Source organism: Pyxicephalus adspersus, chromosome 1, assembly GCF_032062135.1.
Source record: "Pyxicephalus adspersus chromosome 1, UCB_Pads_2.0, whole genome shotgun sequence".
Lineage (NCBI taxonomy): Eukaryota > Metazoa > Chordata > Amphibia > Anura > Pyxicephalidae > Pyxicephalus > Pyxicephalus adspersus.
Window position 1 is genome coordinate 4,140,480 of NC_092858.1, and position 20,065 is coordinate 4,160,544.

The window sequence follows — 20,065 nt, forward strand, 5'->3', positions numbered from 1 at the left end:
TAGTAGAAGTAAATGACAGTGATTCAGAAGGGGGAAATAAAGTGTTGTCTTCTCGTATGGAGTATTTTAGCTGTGGTATGTGGGTGAGCTGCAGGCAGCTGTCCAAAAGGGGGGGACCCAGGGACCCAGCACAGGGATGGTGAGGATTCCTCATAATAGGCACAGCAGGTGTACAGAGCCAGCGGTACAGACTTAAGAACCCAGCACAGGGATGGTGGAGGGAACTCCTTGCAGATATCCCACATATAGAGTCCCCAATAGATAGAATAGATTGCTAGATGTAATAAAGTGTATCTATAACAGAAATGCCATATATTGCAGTCCTCCAGATGTGGCTGCTGCATTAGTTCCTTTTTTCAGCCTCAATTCTATTTCTTTTACCTGGTTTCTCCAACCAATAGCACACTTCTATTGTCCCTAGGACAGGAAGACTACAGATCACCCCCTCTTCTCTTCTATTTTATATAGGAGAATTGGAAGCATTACAAGGGAGGACAGCACAAGCCAAGAGCACAGGAATTTATCAGCTTTCTGGAAAAAATCAGTTGTGTTGGCATATATGGAACAGTTTTATAAAAATGCAAATTAACAGACCAAAATGTGCAAATAGGAGTAGTTCATTGTAACATATAAATGTCTCCAGCATCCACTAAACATTAAAATATAAATTCTGGGGAATACGACCCTTGGCCTGTTAGTGTTAAAATGCAGGATTGGCAAGGTGCAGTGTGCCACAGTGAGCAGGCCCTGGTACCTGGATATGGCAGAACTGCCTAAAATATGCATATAGGGCCCCTCAGTCCTCATATGTCAGTATATTAAGGGGGCCCAATTCTTTCTCAGCATTTATGGTTTTTTGAAACTGTTGTCAATGCAGATGGTGTTTGTTTTGGCTGTGCTTCCTAGTGTAGAGGTAAGCAGCCTCACAGACCTTAACGTTCATTTTTTTTTAACACTTGGCCTTTGTTGGCATGTGTACCGGCACCCTTGTTGCTGAATCCTGGTCCATTGGTCTCCCATAACGGCTTCCGGTTTGATCGGTATTTAGCCCCCTAGTCCTTTTTGCTATACCAAATACAGTCAGCAGTTGCTTTTCCAATAAATTAAAAAAGGGCATAGAGGTGCTCGGCTGTCCTCTGAAGAATCTCCTTCTCATTGGCATACAGAGGAATCTTGTGGTCCAGGAGTTGCCAGCGCAGTGTTATCTCATGATCCGATTCCTTCAGGTTCTGAAACAACAAAAGACTTAAATGGAAAAACTGCCCAGAACACTGACCAGTCTGGTATGGAGGAACTGGAGTGACCTGCACAGAACACTGAACAAACGGAAGTGTAATGCCTCTGACCCATAATCATTAAAGAGATTTGTACCCTATAAAGATAAGTACCGCCGGAGATTTCCCAGGACAGAGAGATTTGTCATTAAACCAATGGGGTTTAAAGCAAAGTTACAATGGTTTTTTGCTTCAGACTGTACGTTGATTCCACAAGATGCATATTCCTGTTAGGTTTAATTGACTTATATATTGTACATTGATTGGGGAATAGTAAGGCCCCTTTTAGATATGCTAAAACTGCATGGTTAGCTACTCCTATGTGCAGCAGGGAGCAACAACCACGCAACCGCAATGGCAATGATAACGGCAAAACAAGTGTGAATGGAATGCATCCATCAAGTAAACTGAACCAGCTGGTGACTTAAAGTTGCCCAGAAGCTACATGTTAATGTCCAGACACCTTGCAGCAAACTAACACAATGTGAACCATATGAAGAATGGAATGCGATTGGTTGGCATTGAGGTAAACTTTTGCAGTTTAGCACAAGTCTGAAAAAGATCCAGGCTTTCCAAAAGAAAGGGGGCTCTAATAGAAACATATAATATTCTATACCCAGAATCCTTCCTGAGCAGTCGGGGATTATGTGATGAATCAAAAGACAGAATACAGAGGGAAGAATACAAATTGGTGTGCCAAAGGAAATCTGAATTCCACCAGTCATCCTATTTTTAAATCTGTCTAGGCAACTTCCAAACTCATTCCTACTACTAGAGAGAAAACTATTCTGACCGCAGATAATTTCCCCAGTTTATAAAGATTTTCCAATGTTTTCACTGAAAAGGAGGCTAATTATCCTATTTTCTATGAAGTTTAACTTTAACTCTGCCACTTTAAAAGAAAAAGTGTCACATGTCATCCCTCGTTACCCTAGCTCAGGGGTGTCAAACTCTGGCCTATTTTCTGGCCCCCAAAGGAATCCTAAATATGAACTGCAGCTGGCCCGCCGCTGCATTGAAATAGCCCCGCTACTACAACTCCCAGCATCATTATCGTCTATTAACCAGCGGGCTCTCTGCCTATGTGTGGCCCCGCATTAAACTGTTTTATAGACGCAGGTAATGCAGGTAATTTTAGTAGCAGGGCTATTTCAATGAAGAGGGAGTTCCAGCCCCACATTGGCCAAGTTTGGCATTTCTGAACACTCCCCCTCAGCTGTACCTTTCCTTGCTACTCCAAGGCATGAACTCGAATGGTTGGATTTTCATGAAAGAAAATTGTTAACATTATTGTTAGCCTGTGCAAAAAGGTTACCATTGAAATTTAACTCGAAGGGCTACAAACAGAGAAAGAGGCATACGATTTTTTCTTAAATAACATTTAAAAAATTTCTTATGCCTCTTTCTCTATTATAAGCTTGTTCCAGATTGACTGTGAAGCAAAACCTTTGTTTCCATATGAAAAGGTTTTATATCTAATGAGAAGGAAAAATTTCCTCAATTTTTTCAATTAAATTTAAGTTTGGCCCGCGACTTTGTCTAAGTTTTTAATTTTGGCCCACTGCCCATTTGAGTTTGACACCCCTGCCCTAGCTCATGGGCCTCAGACATGTGTTGGTTCATGGAACAATAATAAAATACTATTAGGCTATCGTCTGAAACAGCCTGTCTGGACACAACCACAGTCAGAGGGGATGTTGAAAAAACTGGAATTTTCATTCACCTGCAAAAATGTGTCTAAGCTCTCCTTTGTGCCTAGGTGGACGTTGATTGCCTGAGTCTCTATCCAGGCATTGTCTGTGTTTCGAGGGTCATCCAGGTACCCATGGAAGACCTATTAGAGAGACACCAATATTGTAACATCCTACTCCTTTTAGCTCAATCAGTGTACCAACAAATAAGCAGGAAAATATCTAACCTCTGTCCCAGAGTCCAGCAATGCCAGAAATTCTCTCAGGTAGGTTTTCTTCAGTAGAGCCTGGAACTCAATAGGAACCCTCTGTCCAGGATCCAATGTGCCCTAAAAAAATTTCCCCAAAATGCAGAAGGACATTAATCAGAATACTCTGCAGTGGAATGGTTAGCATTTAGATTAGGCATTCTCAGCTTAGAGAGACATTTTAGATGAGGTCAAGGCCTTTTCTATTCCAGCATGACTATACTTCAAAGTCAGCAAGAAGTAGACACGGTTGGACCAGTCTGGTATGGAGAAACTCGAGTGGTCTGCACAGAACACTGACCTCACCCTTTTAGTAGAATGAATATAAATGTTCACAGGCACAACTATGGGATACTCTTCAACATCTAGTGAAAAAATTCACCAGAAGGCTTTACCAGGAAGCTTTCAGAATTGAAGCTTTTATAGAGACAAAGGAGCATGGAAACTCTATTACCTTTTATGGTTTTAGAATGGGATTTCCAACAAGCTTACTAAGGTGTGATGGTCAGGTGACCATCTAAGTTTGAATTATTTCTTATTCATGTTTTTATTATCTTCATGCTAATCCTATGAAGGCCACTATGGTAATCCACACCACCATCCTATATTCTGGGTCAGAGTAATTTTGCTGCTCTAATTTTCAACCCTCATGGCAGTTTTCCACATTCATAGTAGGGAAGATGGCTAGCTATTGCTTGATGGTTTTTAATCATGCGATAAACGACCAATGCCATGGCATGCGTCACATGTTTAGAGTAGGACACCTAATCCCTATATAGCATCCAGTCTTATATCTTATATCTTATGTCTTATATCCAGTCTTATAGCATCCAGTTGGTATATTCAATTCTTTTAACCCCAGAGCCCTATGAAGCGAGCTTTAGTTTAATAAAGGATAACGTTCTATAGTTCAGTCAGTCTGTTTTAACTTATCATAATTTATTGATTAATAATTTATTGTCAGTTTTAGAGGCTTAGCAAGCTGAAAATTACCCAGAAATATTATTATTATAACACAGTATTTATATAGCACCAAAATATTATGCAGCACTTTACAAAGTCCAAAGTCCTGAGCCACCGTGCTGCCCATAAATTCCCAAGAATCCTCTGTAACAGCATACATTGAGGTTCATTGAGCACATTGGCATATATTGTTCCCTCTGTCATTACTGTAAGCAGTGGTAATTAGTAAAAGGTTCTTGTCCTCACCCCTGGTAGTGACCACAGTTCATTCTCTCTCCTCCTTACTACCAGAACCTCCAGCATATTCTTGGATGCTTTTGGGTTTGGCCCATTGGCAGAGCTGGTGGTCCACCTGGAATACAATCATGGAATATACTAGTTAGTCGGTGCAGTCACATCAGAACAAGAATATTAGATACCCTACAAAGGGTATTGTCATTCATGCCGGGGTCACCTACATGACCACTGCCCTGTACCCTTTAATTGGATGTCAAAAAGGTAACCTGGGCAGTGATACAAACAAAGATATGTACTATATGTCCCATGCTGCTCTGGGCTCCAACCTACATCTACACTGTTCTATCTGCCATCTGCTCCATCTTCTATGTTTTCTGTTCCATTTTCTTTGCTGTGCTGCTCTGTTTTTTCTGTCTTCAGCTCCATCCTCTGCACTATCCTACTCCATCTCCTATGCTGTGCTGTCATGTTCTCCTATGCTACTCCGTCATTTGGCCTTCACTATCCTTTCTGCTGTTCTCTGTATTGTTTATTCTATTCTCTCTGCTGTTCTTCTCTGTATTCTCTACTTTATTCTCTCCAGTTTTCTGTCTGCTCCTTCCTCATCTGTACCCTGCGATCTCCATTATCTGTGCTATCCTGCCCTCCTGTCCTCCTTGCTCCAAACCACCTTATGGCCATAGTATCTGTGCTGTCCTACTCCACCCTCTTTAAATACCCTTTTTTCTTTAAATTTGCCATCTTCCATCCTATATGCTCTCATGCTCCATTCTCTGTTCTGTCAATAGTTTGTGTTCTGCTTGCTCCTCTCTGCTGTCCTGATCCATCCTTCATGTTCTGAGCTGTCCTGCCATACCCTCTGTCCTATCATATTTCACCCTCCTGCTGCACCCTGATTTGTCCTCCATTCTTCATTACTCTGTCCTCTGTCCTTTCTTTTTTAGTCCAATGTACTCTACTTCTCCGTTCTCTCTTCTGAGGTACACACCTAGTCATCAACTGTAGAGAGAAGAGTACATAAATAATCCTGATTTCCTTACCTTGTCACTACTGGGTGCAAAGAATGGTTTGGTCCAAACCAACGCAGACTCCCGACTCCCCTCAGTCCAGTTCGTCCCATTGGGTTCCTGCAAAAAGAGGCAAGATTGTTTTGGGGAGAAGTTTACACTTTCTATTTTTTCATCATTCTGGAGATACAGACAGAGGAAAATCCGCGCTCACTTATTACTCTAAGCAAACTCTATATAAGAGTTCTGGGAAAATAGGACTACTCAGTAAGACTGTACATAGTGACAATGCTTTTCTATTCCTTTATTTATTTGTGACTAGTGGAAAAGCCCCAGATACATTAGTGCACGGTAGCAATGCCCTGGGTTCATTTGTGGTCAGTTTGTGAATCCCTACTATTGTGTGATACTTCCCCCACCTCCTAGATTGTAAGCTCTTGCGGGCAGGGTCCTCTCCTCGTCCTGTGTCACTGTCTGTATTTGTCTGTCATCTGTGTCTGCGTAATATGTTTGCACTATATAAATACTGTATAATAATTATAATAATAATATTACTAAAAAGAAGCTGCCATTACATTGTTGTGTACCGAAAAATAGTCTTCCTTTTCAAGACCATGTCAGGAGATTTTGTGTATGTTATACCTGGAGAGACAGAACCAGGAACTAGGGGGCCCAATGGGTTGCTCAATGGTGGTGAGAGCCCTAAAAATGGCCAAGGTGCAGGATATAAACAGCAGCCTTGTCTTCATCACAGCCTCTAGAGGTGAGGGCGCTGTACTGCAGACAGTCACCAGGTTGCGGTCCTTGGGCACACCAGGGTGGGCAGAACAATGAATCAGCTGGCAAGAGAATAGTAAAGGAAGGCTGGGGTTTAGGCAGAAAGCAAACAAGTGAGGTCAGAAAAAAAGCCAGGGGTCATGTACCAGAAATAGACACGGGTGACAAGGGGGTTACTAAAGTCACAGGGGAATACAGGAGACACAGGAAGACACTGGAGGCATGGGTGACATGGGGGTCACCAAAGAGACGGGAACACAGGGGACACAGGAAGAGACTAGAGACACAGGGGTCACTGGAGAACAAAAAAGGAACAGGACAGGGGAAAATGTTGAGGAACAACAGACTGGACAACAAGGGGTTAGCAGAGGGGCTGGACAATCAGCCAGGCAACAGGTGAATAGGAAATGCTCAGCAGAGCTAGATGGCTGGGCACTAGCAGAGACAAATTGCATGAACACTGAGTGTCTGAGCCAACTAGCCAGAGACTATTAGAAAGCTATTTCCTGATTGGCCAGCAGGAAGGGCAATGCTGATTAAACTTGGAACAGCAGGTGCACCCAAGGTCAGAACTGCTCGCATGTGCAGGAGAGAGGGGCCAAGGAAGAGGTAAGTTACAAGTAACAAATGAGTTCCTGACCTGATTTTACAAGCTGCCCACCCTTTCTTGGGCTCTGTGGCATCCACATCAACATTTTCACTCTCATTTCACACCCATCGTTTATTATTTTTACACATTTAGGTCAGGGAGCCCTTCAAACACCCCTTTAGGAGGTAATCAATTGAAATGGATAAAGATCTGCCCTACAACAGTAGAAAACACATTAGACTTACAGCGGCAAACCATCTTGAACTGTATAGGAGCCACAGCAACTACGGAAGTCAAAAAGTCCATCCACCGAATTGTATTTTCTGTTCTTCTGCTCCATCCTGGATTCAACAGTGGTAGAAAAAGAAGATGGGATGAGTGCAGAGGCTGTATACTTGACACAACCTCTTTAGTCTTTACTATGTGACATTGATATCTATGTGATGGCCTCTGTAGGTAACTCTCTTTGTTCTCTGTTACGTTGAAGGAATAATTTCACCATTACCCACTATATGCAGACAGCTCATCCAATGTCCATATTATACACCAATGAATCTGTGAGGACAACTTAAATCTTGTATATTTTGAAACAATGATGTCATGGTAAAACTACATGAAGTACACTATATGGCCAAAGAGTGTAAACACCTGACCACAGCACAAATTTATTCTAAATCCCATTGCAAAATCATAAGCATTTTTTATAGGTGCTCACTGAGCCAAATTACAGTTTGTTAGGTCAGATACTGGCTTACAATCAGCATTCCAATTCAATTTAAATATGTCCAATAGGTTTAAGATCAGGGCTTTGTGCAGGAAATTTGCATTGCTCCATACCATACAGAACAAAATTATGACTTAATGGATCTGACCTTGCACAACAATACCAGGCCTTCCCCAAACCATTACCACTGGGTTGAAATAGCACAATTGTCTAAAATTTATTAGTATGGTGTAGAATTAACAATACCCTTTCCTGGAAACACCTGAATATTTGGCGAGGGGAATCTTTTTAATTTTTAATATATAATTCTACAAAATGTATTTTGGACCTTTTATAACATAAAAACACATTGGCCCTGATTTATTAAAGCTCTCCAAGGCTGGAGAGGATACACTTTCTTTGGTGAAGTTGGGTGATCCAGCAAACATGGAATGGATTTCCGAAAGACATTTGCTATTTATTGACAAATGTTCTTAGATCCTAGACCGGATCCATTCCAGGTTTTTTGAATCACCCAGCTTCACCGTGGAAAGTGTATCCTTTCCAGCCTTGGAGAGCTTTAATAAATCAGGGCCATTGTGCTGTTCAGCTCTACGTGCTAACAAATTATTGGTAGTGCATATTGGAATTATACTCCAGAAAATTTATCTTTAACCAGGACATACCAAAATACATTTTTCCACGTAAACATAAGATGAATGCTAAAAATGAATGACTCACTCTGTGTTTGGGTCATATGTCCCACGGTCGTTCCTCTCAGCATTGTATAGGGGAGGATTATATTCTGGGAATTCCACCTATAAATAATATAAAAGGTAATCACTTAGGAGATTCACCATGATCACTACTACTCTTTCCCTTCCAGGACTTCCCTTGGGCTGCACTCTTGAAGTCCCTTGCACATGTCCTAATAGAATCACAAACCCTTTAAGTCTTTAAAGCGTACCAATACTCAGAATTTTCCCTTTACATAAAAGGGTAGAGAACCATTTTATGTAGGGTAAAAATTTTGTTTTTAAGTGCAACACCCTTTTTTTAAAAAACAAAAAAAAGTGTGCAGCACTGCCCCCTAATTCTGGGCCGCCTAGGCAGTTGAGAAAGAATGGGAGCGAAAAGCCTCCCAGGATACCTACGTCAGGCTCTTGGGCACTCCTTCTACGCATGCCTAAGCATGCATAGTGAGATCGGCAAATTTTTTTATTCTACGTCACCCGCTCTTGCGCTTGGGTGGGGTGACGTAGAATGAAGAACCCGGAAGAGAAGACGAAAATGGCAACCCGGAGCGATTCGGGACGGTTGCCGGTACGACGCAGGACCAGATGCAGGACACCCCGGAATGATTGGTCTGCCATGCGGGATTGAAGGTAAGTGTGTTTTTTTTTGTGTGTTTTGAGTATAGTTCCTCTTTAGGTTTCTAAAATGGATGTCAATCCCTAAATATAAGACCCAAGAGGTGCCTGAAAGTGTTTGTCTATTGATCCTCTTTATCTATTGAAACTTTTTATTGCACAACCCTAACATCCCCTATGCCAATAGGTTGCTTGAAACCAAAAATATCACAACGATCTAAAGCTCAGCAGCTGCACATGAGCTGCATGAGCCTCACAAACCTCCATGATGGTGATGTAATTGCACAATTGATTACAATTTAAGGGGAAAAATTCTTGCTTGCAGAATAAGTTAATGAGTTAAGCAAAGATACTTGCAGCTGCTTTTGTTGTCCTACTTCCTACAGAGGTATGTATGCAGCTGGAGACCTGGAAGGCTACGGATAGTGGGTTAGTGTAGTGTGTAACAGAAGTACATGAAGTGAGGAGAACTTTTTACCAAGTGTCACAGATACCAGCCAAACACAGCACACTATCCACACATTATAAATATGGCTTCCAGAAATTTTTCAGGCTACACATTGGGTAGCACAGTGGCTTAGTTGTTGCACTTTGGCCTTTGCAGTGCTGGGTCCCAGGTTTGAACTAGGCCAGGAGCCTATCTCCATGGAGTTTGCAGGTTCTCCCCCAATGTTTGTGTGCGTTTCCTCCGGGTACTCCAAATTCCTCCCACATTCCAAAAACATGCATTTGGGTTAATTGGCTTCCCCCTAAAATTGATCTTACACTGTATACAAGACATATAACTATGGTAGGGACATTGGATTGTGAGCCCCTTTCAAGGACAATTAGTGACATGACTAGGGACTTTCTACAACGCTGCATAATATGTAATAAATACTGTGTAATAATAAAAGTTATACACCTCACCATTGGCTTATGTCATTTCACCATTGTACTTGAACTCAAGGTAAGCACCTACAAATAGAACTCCATGCTTTATAAAGGTTTTGTACCTTCCTCTTGATCATTTATTATTTTGTATTGGTTGAAGTTGATGGACCTGTTTTGTATATATAACAAGGGTATGTCTATCTCCAAGGTGTCATCAATAATGATTACTATTGATTTCTTTCATGCTGAATCTTGCAAACCCTCAGCATGTCTATTAGTGTCACATTCTCTAAAAATATCCTAGAACATCTTCCTGTCACCCCCTGGTACTCACCTCCCATGGTACCATTTCATCGGGCACTGGGTAGCGGATCATTCTGTAGTCTGGGTAATGCAGGACCCGGGATTTTACGTGATATAGTATAGTATAGCAGTTCTTCTCCCCACTTCCATCTGAGGCCTTATCCTCGGAGTCCTGTGAGCTGCTGTGGACTGAACGAGAAAATAAAAGATATATAATAATAGAACCCACCTCATATCGTTATAAACAAATTGGGTCTGATCCAATTAATCTCTCTAAGACTGGAGAAGACAGACTATTATTAGATAAACCAAGGTAATCCATCAAACCTAGAATGGATCTGGCCCAGGCTTGAATATTTGCCTAGTAATAGCAAATTATTTTTAAGAAATCCATTCCAGGTGTGCTGGATCACGAAGGTTCCCCCATGATATTGTATCTTCACCAGTCTTGGAGAGCTTTAATAAATCAGCCCCATTGTGTCAATCCGCCAATCTGACCTAATATCCGTGTCCTACTGCTAAAACCTTTTTCCATCAGAGCTGAGATGATCCAATTTAGATATTGGGTAGACTGTGCCATCTGCAACATAAAACACAAAAAAGTTACACATCTGTATCCCCTCAGGCAATCAACTTTAAAAACAATCATAAATCCAAAATTTTACAGTTGTCACCAGTACACAAATAGAAAAATTCTTCCAATGAGGAACCTGTGAAACATTTTCTACTTTGCTTTTTTTATACACATTTTTTATATCTTTCTAAATTATTATAATATTGTTGGCTTGTATGTTTTTCTCTATATACTTAACTACTGCATGTCACTACATTAACCAAGGACCCCTGAGCTCCATACCAAACCCCCAACCTGGAGATTACCATTTGTTGGTCTTCCCATGGCCCTACGTAGCTATGTATGATATTCCCAGTGTAGTTGTCAGGGTCACATTATAATTCTGATCTAACAGCTTCAGTGCCAGAAGAAACAAGAATATGTGAGGAAATTGTCTACAGACTTGTGACACCAACCCCTCTACTAGTGCAGCTAAACATATTTGTGCATCTCATTATCAATTTTATAATTAGTAATGGTTTTGTACTTGTTGTCCTCTAAACTGTATGTGCCTAAAATGTTTAGAATGTCATGTTAGACACCCTGATTAGAGTATAGGTATAGCATTACATGGGATAATATGCATGGGGTATACAATGCCAGGCCAAAAAGTCCCCATGCTTGTAGAGTAGTGTTATGATCTGGGTTGGTTGCAGGACCAGTGTTTTAATCTGGAGTGCCTGTGGAAGCAGTGTTATGATCTGTGACTGTTTCATTTGGTCAGTTCCATGTTCACTAACATTATGTGCCCACAAAACAAGTCCCTGAATTTCCTAAATGAGCAGGTTCTTCCATCAAGGGATTTTTTGGATTTTTGGGGTGTACACACTCGATCATGGGGGACTTTAAAGGATGGTGTAAGGGGGCATATACTCCGTCAAGGGACTATAGAAGACTTTAGAATATTTCCCCCCACCTACTAGATTATAAGCGGGCCAGGGTCCTCTCCTCCTGTATCACTGTCTGTATTAGTCTGTCATTTGCAATCCCTATTTAATGTACAGCGCTGCATAATATGTTGGCGCTATATAAATCCTGTTTATTAATAATAATAATAATAAATAATTACCTGTTCTTCCAGCACAGACAACCTTTCTTCCAGCTGGTGCCCTTCACTGCCCTTCTCCATTTTCAGCAGACGTAGCACTGCAGAGACACTGCACAGGCCACAAATAAGACTTATCAGTAAAATACAACATATATATGACCTGTACCCACACCGTGTTCTATCAGGAGTATGTTAGGGTAAATCAGTCTGTATCTCTGTAGAATTAGCAAAATCACATGGGGAAGGGCCATTTCATTGCCACAAGAGATCTCCAACACAACAGGCAATCTCTAGCACGTTTCTCTGCTATCCAACAAAGGCAAACATCTCCAGGCAGCCAACATGTTAGCAAAATGAGCGCAAAAAGTTTACATTTTGCCTACCATTGCCTTAAAATGATACCCCTCCTCCTGTTACCCTTTACGTTTAATAAAAAAATGAGGGAGGTGACCTGTCAGCAGTTTCCTTCACCAAGTTCTCCTGGCTATGTTCATCTCTCTGTTGCTGCATCTGCTGGTAGTTGTCCTTCATGTAGGACTCCCAGGCGAGCAATGATGACTCCTGTCCTTCATCAAGGTCCCGTCCTGCCATTGAAGTGGAAAGTGTCATGAATGTCAATCATTGTCCAACTTCCTACAAAATTTTCATTAGAGTAATGGTTATAGGCTACCTATATATTACATAATAGCCATTCCCAGTTTATTCAACCAGTTAATCATCCCAAATCATGAAAGTGGCACATTGGCAGAGGCCCCAGTGGCTTAGCCTGGGACCAACATTATCAGCAGTTCACCTGGTGATATCCTCGGTGTCCCCAGGGAGCCACACTTACTGAGTACTTTGTGGCCATGGGCCGGATGCCTGAAAATTCCATGTTTCAGGAAGTTGTAAAGATGAGCGAGGAGGATAAATGGAGGAGTTGCTGCGGGACGCTCGTTATATTCTTTAATGAGGCCAAATCGGTGGAATTTCCAAACCTGATCCGTGTGACTTTCCACCTCTCCAAATGTGTAACTGTCAGACAGAACAGATGATACAGTTACCTTCCACTGGTATTATTGCTTCTTTATTACTTTTTGTAAAGATCAAACATATGCTGGAACCATAACAATGTTTAACACAGTAAGATATGCAGATGGGAGACTTGATCTGATCTGACCAACCCTGCATTGAACTTTTTCTTCCAGCAGTCAACATACTAAAAAAAGAAATATCTGTAAAGCTTTTCATTTTTTCTATATTGTTGTAGTATGCCGTTGTCTAGTACTACTTGGTCCCATTCAACTGGACTTGTTCTTGTAATGTAGAAGACATTTCACAACCTTCCAAGCTGCTTCGCCAGTTCTGAGGGAAGCCAATGTAGGGGTCCCTCCAGCTCGAGAATTAACACCCTTTAGAGTCAAGTCCAAAAAGTTGATGAGGCTGAGTTCCCATCAAACCTGAACAGCAAGTTCATTACCATTCATATCCAAAAACTACAGTGAAAATAAAGAGAACCTCACCGGACCAGGAGAAGATCATCAATATACCTACCATACCAGGCAATTTGACCTTTGGATGGTTTACCCCCTGCAAGGATGCAGAGCTCCACCCCACCAACCCATACAAAATGTTGGTGAATGAAGGTAAAAACTTCAGCCTCCATCTCTGCAGGTGTCCTCAAGGATGTAGAAAGCAAATCTGATGTCAATACTCTGCAGAATTGTACTATGAGCACACAGTGCTGTGATGAAACCACAATGTACTTGGCTCGCAGGAACTGGGTTGAATTATGCAGGGGTGTCATTAAAACAAAAGGACTGGTGCTGGACCACAATGCAGTTAGTCTTCAGAGGACAGAACCAAAAAAAAAAAAAAGTATTTTACAACAGGAATGGTATAGGAAGCACCACCTACAACATAGACTCCATCTACAAAGTATGACCACACCATACACTGTATTCTATCAGCTGGTTAAGAACAGTCTTCTTACCTGAACATAACAATAAGCAGGTTGAGAAGAAGTATGTTGGCGAGGAGGTGATATAAACACATGAGAATTATGGTCAGCCACTCTGGAAAGAGTGCTTTGGATCCATCATTAAAAACACATTTCGGCAGAGTGGGGTCAGTGCCATTTTGTGAGCATTTTGTTGGGTCAAAGTTTAAACCTGAAAAACATGGAGGTTGTGTAACCACTTATTAAATTTACATTCAACTGGCTTACTATGATATCACCACAAGAAGCACCAACCAACTTACTGTCTACTTCTGATGGAATCTGACCAAAGAGGGTAAGGTAGGGCCCATAGACCACATTGCGGAAAATCCAGTCCAACCTTTCTTCATTGGTTGTTAGAATTGCCTGCTTTGCCACGCCATATGATATGATCCAAATAGCCAGAAGGAAAAGGAAGAAGAAGATGTCTTTCACCTGGAAGAGACCAAAGATAAATGTTCTTACAATGATAACATCTCTTTATTCTGACCCAGTATTCAGTTGCAATAAATTCTCTAATGACTTCTATACTGTATGGTCAAAAGTTTGCCGACACCTGACCGTCTCACCTACCTAATGGCCAAAGTTCTGTTGATATTTCACCAAATTATGGAGTTTAAGTTTTTCCAGTGAAGGTACTGGTAATGTATACAGAGACATTTGTGCCCTTCACTCTTTGTGTAAGTAAAGGCCCCTTTCTGTTTTAGCATCATGACTGTACAAGAAGATGGGTCCACAAATACATGTATAAAATAATTTAGCTTGGAGAAACTGGTCATTAACAAAGCCCTAAGCTCAACTCTATCGTTATATAGGTCTAAAGCCAACATCAGTAATGGATGTCAAATTCTTTTTGGCTAATACACATTCCCTTAGACACACTACAAAATCCTTTGGAAAGCCTTCCTAAAAAAATTGAGCTCTTACAGCTGTGCTGAGCAATGAGATGTTCCAGTTTAATGCCCATGGTTATGGAACAGAATGGCCAACAATCACATATAGATGTAATGGCCAGCTGTTCACAAACATTAGGCTATGTAACGTAACTGTAGGATGACAAATTCTTCTTGACGAAGTAGACATTTCCTCCTTTTTCCAGATAATTGTCTTACCATTCGGCGCAGGATGATAATCTTAGGTCCCAAAACTTTGCTGACAGAGAAGATGTGCATTAAGCGGGTGCAGAATATCATGAAGTCCAGAGAAAGGAATACCCGACCCAGATAGACGGTGTCTGTCCAAACCAATCTAGACACAGCAGGGATGCCGTTAAAGGGGGGAAATACTACAACATCCTTATCTGACAGAATAGGACACCATGGTTCTAACAACATGCAGCTCCCAGCTCTTGACTTTTGCAATGAGCCTTACCTCCATATTAGCCCGACAATGAATAACCCCAAAGCCATCAAATCCACCTGGTTCCAAAACTCTGGGATGTATTCGGCAGATTTCTTCACAAAGCCGCGGTGCTCCGGGTCATAAAGCAACTGGGAGGCAGAAGAAAAGGGCAGTCAAAAAATAGAAAATACACGGGTCAGCAGACAGCCATGCAGATAGCCATGTTGAGAGAAGATCAGTAATATTCAACAGACACCTTTTCATCCTCAGCAATATGACAGCCATACTATGAAGGCTCATAATATGAAAGATAAGAAGTCATTCTGGGGGCTTATAATTTACAGTGACCCACAGGCATATACAGGCATATACACAGGCGTATATTGTATGCTATGATAGCTTGTATTAGTCAATTTCTCAATTCTAGAAGTTCTAATATTCTAATAAAAAAAAAAAGTTCTAATAAAAGAAATAAATGAAAACATAAATACTTGTAATTATTTCAACTGAATAAATTAAAATCTTCAGACGTTCTTATATGCTGTGTTTGTGTGTCAATACAAGAACCTATTACCAACACCAACATGCATGATCAATCTGCACATTTTGGAGCAGATATTGATGATGATAACAGCACTCATAAAGGTTAATGGGCATTTAATGTTAAGCAGCACAATATGGCTAATATAATATCTGCCTTGTAAACTGGAGATACCCCAGGAAAGCCAGCCTTAAATTATCTGCTTTCACTTTCCATGCAAAATCAGCTGTCAAGCAACACAGTGGAGCTGTATTATGCCGTTCATGGACGTAAGAGGAATTATTACCTTGCAAAGGATAAATCGCCTAGCTTAGAGAAAATTCATGTTGAAAAGGTGACCTAATAATGGTAAAGGAAAGCTTGTGATAAAAAAAACAGGACATTTTATCACAGGACATGATTGAATAGCTGAAATAGGCAGAGCTTTATCTATTGAATAAGCTAAGGAAATATACTTTGCTATCATCCCAAATTCATTTACTAAATCAACCCCATTGTGTAAAAGTGCATTTTATCTCCCTGCAGTGTCAATATTTTTTCTGCATCTGCAATTATAGATTTGACCAGGAAAACAGAAAAAAAATGTTCACTTATAACTGTAGTTAATCCACACAAGGATTTCCGGGTTGCCTCTTTCACTGTAATTTTGACAGCTAGGAATTGCACTGCTGTCAATAAAAAAGAGGGCTTGAACACTGTTCAGTTTCATTCTGATATTTCAATACCTGACGTAGCTCTTCGGTAAAGATGGAGAAGACCCAAACATACAACAAATATTCCCTCCAGGATGGATAGGTCTGGAAATCGATCATTAGAACATACGCAAAAAGCCACAAGAATCCAATGTATGATACAAGGTTATAATAGAACTTCACAATTGGAGCTGTGAAGAAAGCGCGGAGCATCCAGTGACAGCTGTACGGTTTAGGTTTGTAGGAAAAAAAAAATTATCTTATTTTATTTATTGACAATTTACTGTACATATACTCATCTTTAGTAATAACGGCCTAAATAGAACACAAAAAAATGCTCATTTCCTGAAAGTATGGATGATAATGTAGAAAGTCCAAGGGTGAGAATGGAGAAGAAGAATGTTTGTTTTCAAGAGAAATTTAAATGAATGAAAAAGGTATTTTCTAATGCAAATGGAAAGGAAGGGAGGTGTGGAGTGGTGTTGATGATTGTGCCTGGAGTGGAGGTCTTTAAAATGGAGATTGGTGCAAAAGTGTTTCATGGCGTCTACATGCTTATATTAAACGCCAGCTTGGACATGTTTATGAAGAAGATGGCGGTTTTAATCAAAACCAGTGGAGAGATGTCTTATGGTGGAGACCAATATGGAGGCTAGTTAGGAGGTGTTTATGATGGAAGCCATGGTGGAGGCTTTATAATGGAGGTTGGCTAGGCGGTGTTCATATAGGATGATGTTGGTTCTGGTTGTTTAGGATGAAAGATAGTCTAGAATGTTGAAAACTAGTGTGCAGGTGTTTGTAATGGATGCCAATGTAAAGTTATTTAGGATTGAGTTGGTGAAGAGGAGTTTTAACATCTGTAGTGGGGGATACCACAAAAGCCACTGTACCGCTTTTTGTAATAGAGTTGAGAAATGTCAGCTTGTTAGATTTTCAGCATGCAATGTGATATCCATGCTGGGATTAATGAATGTACTAATTAATTATTATTTATGCATTATAACCTGATAAGCACAATACACATTGGAGAAAAGAATGGTATACACTCTTGCAATCTACAATCATTGGCCAGCAGTTTTTACCCACAGGTCAGCAGGTAGAGGTGTTTATGGATAGATAATGATCAGAACCTGGATATTACAATGGAGGTGTTGGTGGTAAGATGATGATGATATGGTTGGCACAGGGGGCTGATCTTGACAGCTCTAGAGGGTTGAGACGTACAAGTCCATCCCCAGGTTATAGATAATAAGGATGATGATGATGATGATGTGGTTAAAGGCAACATAATCAGTTAGCCCCTTTGGTTTTCTCTAGCTCTATGTATTAGACATCTGTGTGAGCATATTTGAATTTTATAGTTTATAATTGTAACTGCACTAATATGGTTTGTTTCTGGTTCTTTATTATATTAGCTGAGGCACTGTGCTGTGCCTTACCCCCGGGGTGCGTTTCTGGGATCTTGGTGGACACTTCTGTTTCTTCTCTCATTTGTATTTCCATCAAGAAAAGATGAGGAATTTGTAGAGCCTTTCCTGTAAAACAGCAAAGCAAAAATTGTCCTAAATAGAATGATAGGAGTTGTCTGGATAATGTTTAAACATAACAGGAAATTTTATTGACTATAAGTCTGTATTACATGAGAAATTACTTATCTGTCACACTCGATGATGACTTATCTGGCTGCTCTATTGATATCCAGAAGGCCTCATGTGTCTGGAAGGGCACAACGGGAATAGGCCGATTAAAGGCCCATTACCAATTATTACTCATTTTCATTACTGTTGCATGTGGTCTCAAAACTTTAATCCAAGACTTTTATACCTGTAGTGTCTAAAACAGAATTCCAGATAAAAAAAAAAAATATGGAACAGAGGAAAAGGTTTGCCACAAAATGTTAAGAGGGAATAGGTTAAGGTCTGAATTTATTAAAGCTCTCCAATGCTCGAGATTACACTTTCATCAGTGAACCTTGGTGATCTAGCAAACCTGTAATGGATTTGGTCAAGGATTGAAAACATTTTCGAACAAATAGCAAATTACTTTTAGGAGATCCATTTCGGGTTTGCTGGATCACCCAGGTTCACTGTTGAAAGTGTATCTGATCCAGCCTTAGAGAGCTTAAATAAATCAGTCCCAATGAAAGCTAAAGATAGACTAATAAAGAAACTGAAATTTGGAAGGGGGAGGAATTAAGGTACTAAAAGATTGAATATGAAAGCTGCGGATCTGCACGCTCTGGATGGCGGTGTCTTCCTAGACTGTGAATTTAAAATGTGAATTTAAAAAAAGTGAATACATTACAAAGTAAGAGTTTGGCTGTTCACAACCCCAATATCTGACTGTACCTCCTATGTCAGGTTGGGTTAGATAATCCTATTTTATGTGTACTTTGGCCTTGACCAGTGTCAAACCACCACCAGGCTTTGATATCCTCACTGGTGGACAATTAAATATCAGGATTTCTGCAGAGGTGGCTGTGTTCTGCATGATCTGGGCCAAAATCACAAAAATATCTATCTATTCACCCAAATGCACATGAAGCCGTTGACATATCACCACTAAAATTCACCCTGCCCATCTATTCATTGACCAGATGGCAAAATGCTCTACAATCTATACTTTAATGAAATATGAGAAATAAAAGTAGACTGGCCTGTAGCTGATGAGTCCACTAAAGATTAGAGGGAAGAGCAACATACACAGCAAAATCTGGATGAAGCCATTGTCCACTGAGAGCTTTCCCCACCAGGTCTTTGTTAGGAACATCTGAGGGAAGAAAATAGATAAGGTTTTACTTTTTTATAATATGGAACACAACATGGGGTGACGGAAAGTATAACAATAATGAGTTGCAGCTTAATTTGCATCAAACATAGGAACACTAGAGACATGGCGGAGGAGAATGGAGGGAGCAGGAGACTACTGGTGACTGGAGGTAGATCAGAGACTGGAGGACAGTGGAGAAGAATAAATTATTAATAATTAATAATATTAAACCAGATTTTTTAAAGCACCAAAATATTACACAGTGCTGTACATTTAATAGGGGTAGCAAATAACAGACAGTGACGCAGGAAAAGGAGAGGACTCAGAAGAGCTTACAATCTAGGAGGTGGGGGAAGTAGCACACAATAGGAGGGGAGATATGGATTGGTGGGAAGTAGTGAGGGTTTAGGAGACAGAAGAAGACGGGTAGGCAAATGTAAAAAGATGGGGTTTGAGGGCTCTTTTATATGGGCACAAATTAGGAGCAAGCTATAAAGGATGAGGAAGACCATTCCAGAGAGTTAGGGCAGCTCTGGAAAAGTCTATGTGTAAGTCTATGAGTCAATGTGTAAGACTAGAAATTGATTTACAGATTAACAATCATTAGAATTACTGAATTTTCTCACACTACAACTGCAATTAAAAAAATGATTCAAAATAATAAAGCATTGTCATGAATATTTGATGGTAGCGTAGACCTTCTGCATGGAAAAATACTGGCACCTTATGTCACATAGGAAGAGATACATTGTGTACTGTAAGCTATACAATTGCTCATACTTCCATACAATGCTATGGTATGCCAAATAGGTTGCCTTTCTGAACAAAGTGTGACCTCATTTTTGTAGTTCCACTGATAAATATTTCGGAAAAAAGAAATAAGTACACCCATAGGATTCCTGGTAAACCTTTGCAAGGTGCCATAGCACCCCAGTTGTGGCCATTATTATTTCTCTCTGGTTGAGTAGTGGGTAGGCAGATTTTTTATCAAGTATTTGAAACAGAAAGCAAAACATAAATTGTTGATAGACATTCATTTTTTCAGTCC

The 20,065-nt window shown here is 40.4% G+C and overlaps 1 protein-coding gene across 1 annotated transcript in view; it reads right to left on the reverse strand.

Annotated features, from left to right (window-relative positions):
• Positions 1-601: 601 nt before the first annotated feature.
• The window catches only part of LOC140321836 (transient receptor potential cation channel subfamily M member 2-like), a 79,547-nt gene continuing 60,083 nt past the window's right edge, over positions 602-20,065 (reverse strand). Inside the window, exons 14-32 of the mRNA XM_072398616.1 lie at positions 18,905-19,017; positions 17,688-17,783; positions 16,282-16,471; positions 15,046-15,164; positions 14,787-14,922; positions 13,938-14,109; positions 13,669-13,846; positions 12,529-12,710; positions 12,148-12,280; positions 11,718-11,805; positions 10,534-10,615; positions 10,067-10,224; positions 8,231-8,307; positions 7,032-7,127; positions 5,454-5,540; positions 4,423-4,528; positions 3,193-3,294; positions 2,998-3,108; positions 602-1,229 (exon numbers count right to left, since the gene is read on the reverse strand). Of these exons, the coding sequence (XP_072254717.1) occupies positions 1,104-1,229; positions 2,998-3,108; positions 3,193-3,294; positions 4,423-4,528; positions 5,454-5,540; positions 7,032-7,127; positions 8,231-8,307; positions 10,067-10,224; positions 10,534-10,615; positions 11,718-11,805; positions 12,148-12,280; positions 12,529-12,710; positions 13,669-13,846; positions 13,938-14,109; positions 14,787-14,922; positions 15,046-15,164; positions 16,282-16,471; positions 17,688-17,783; positions 18,905-19,017 (2,352 nt within the window). The 3' untranslated portion in view covers positions 602-1,103. The remainder of the gene's footprint in view (positions 1,230-2,997; positions 3,109-3,192; positions 3,295-4,422; positions 4,529-5,453; positions 5,541-7,031; positions 7,128-8,230; positions 8,308-10,066; positions 10,225-10,533; positions 10,616-11,717; positions 11,806-12,147; positions 12,281-12,528; positions 12,711-13,668; positions 13,847-13,937; positions 14,110-14,786; positions 14,923-15,045; positions 15,165-16,281; positions 16,472-17,687; positions 17,784-18,904; positions 19,018-20,065) is intronic.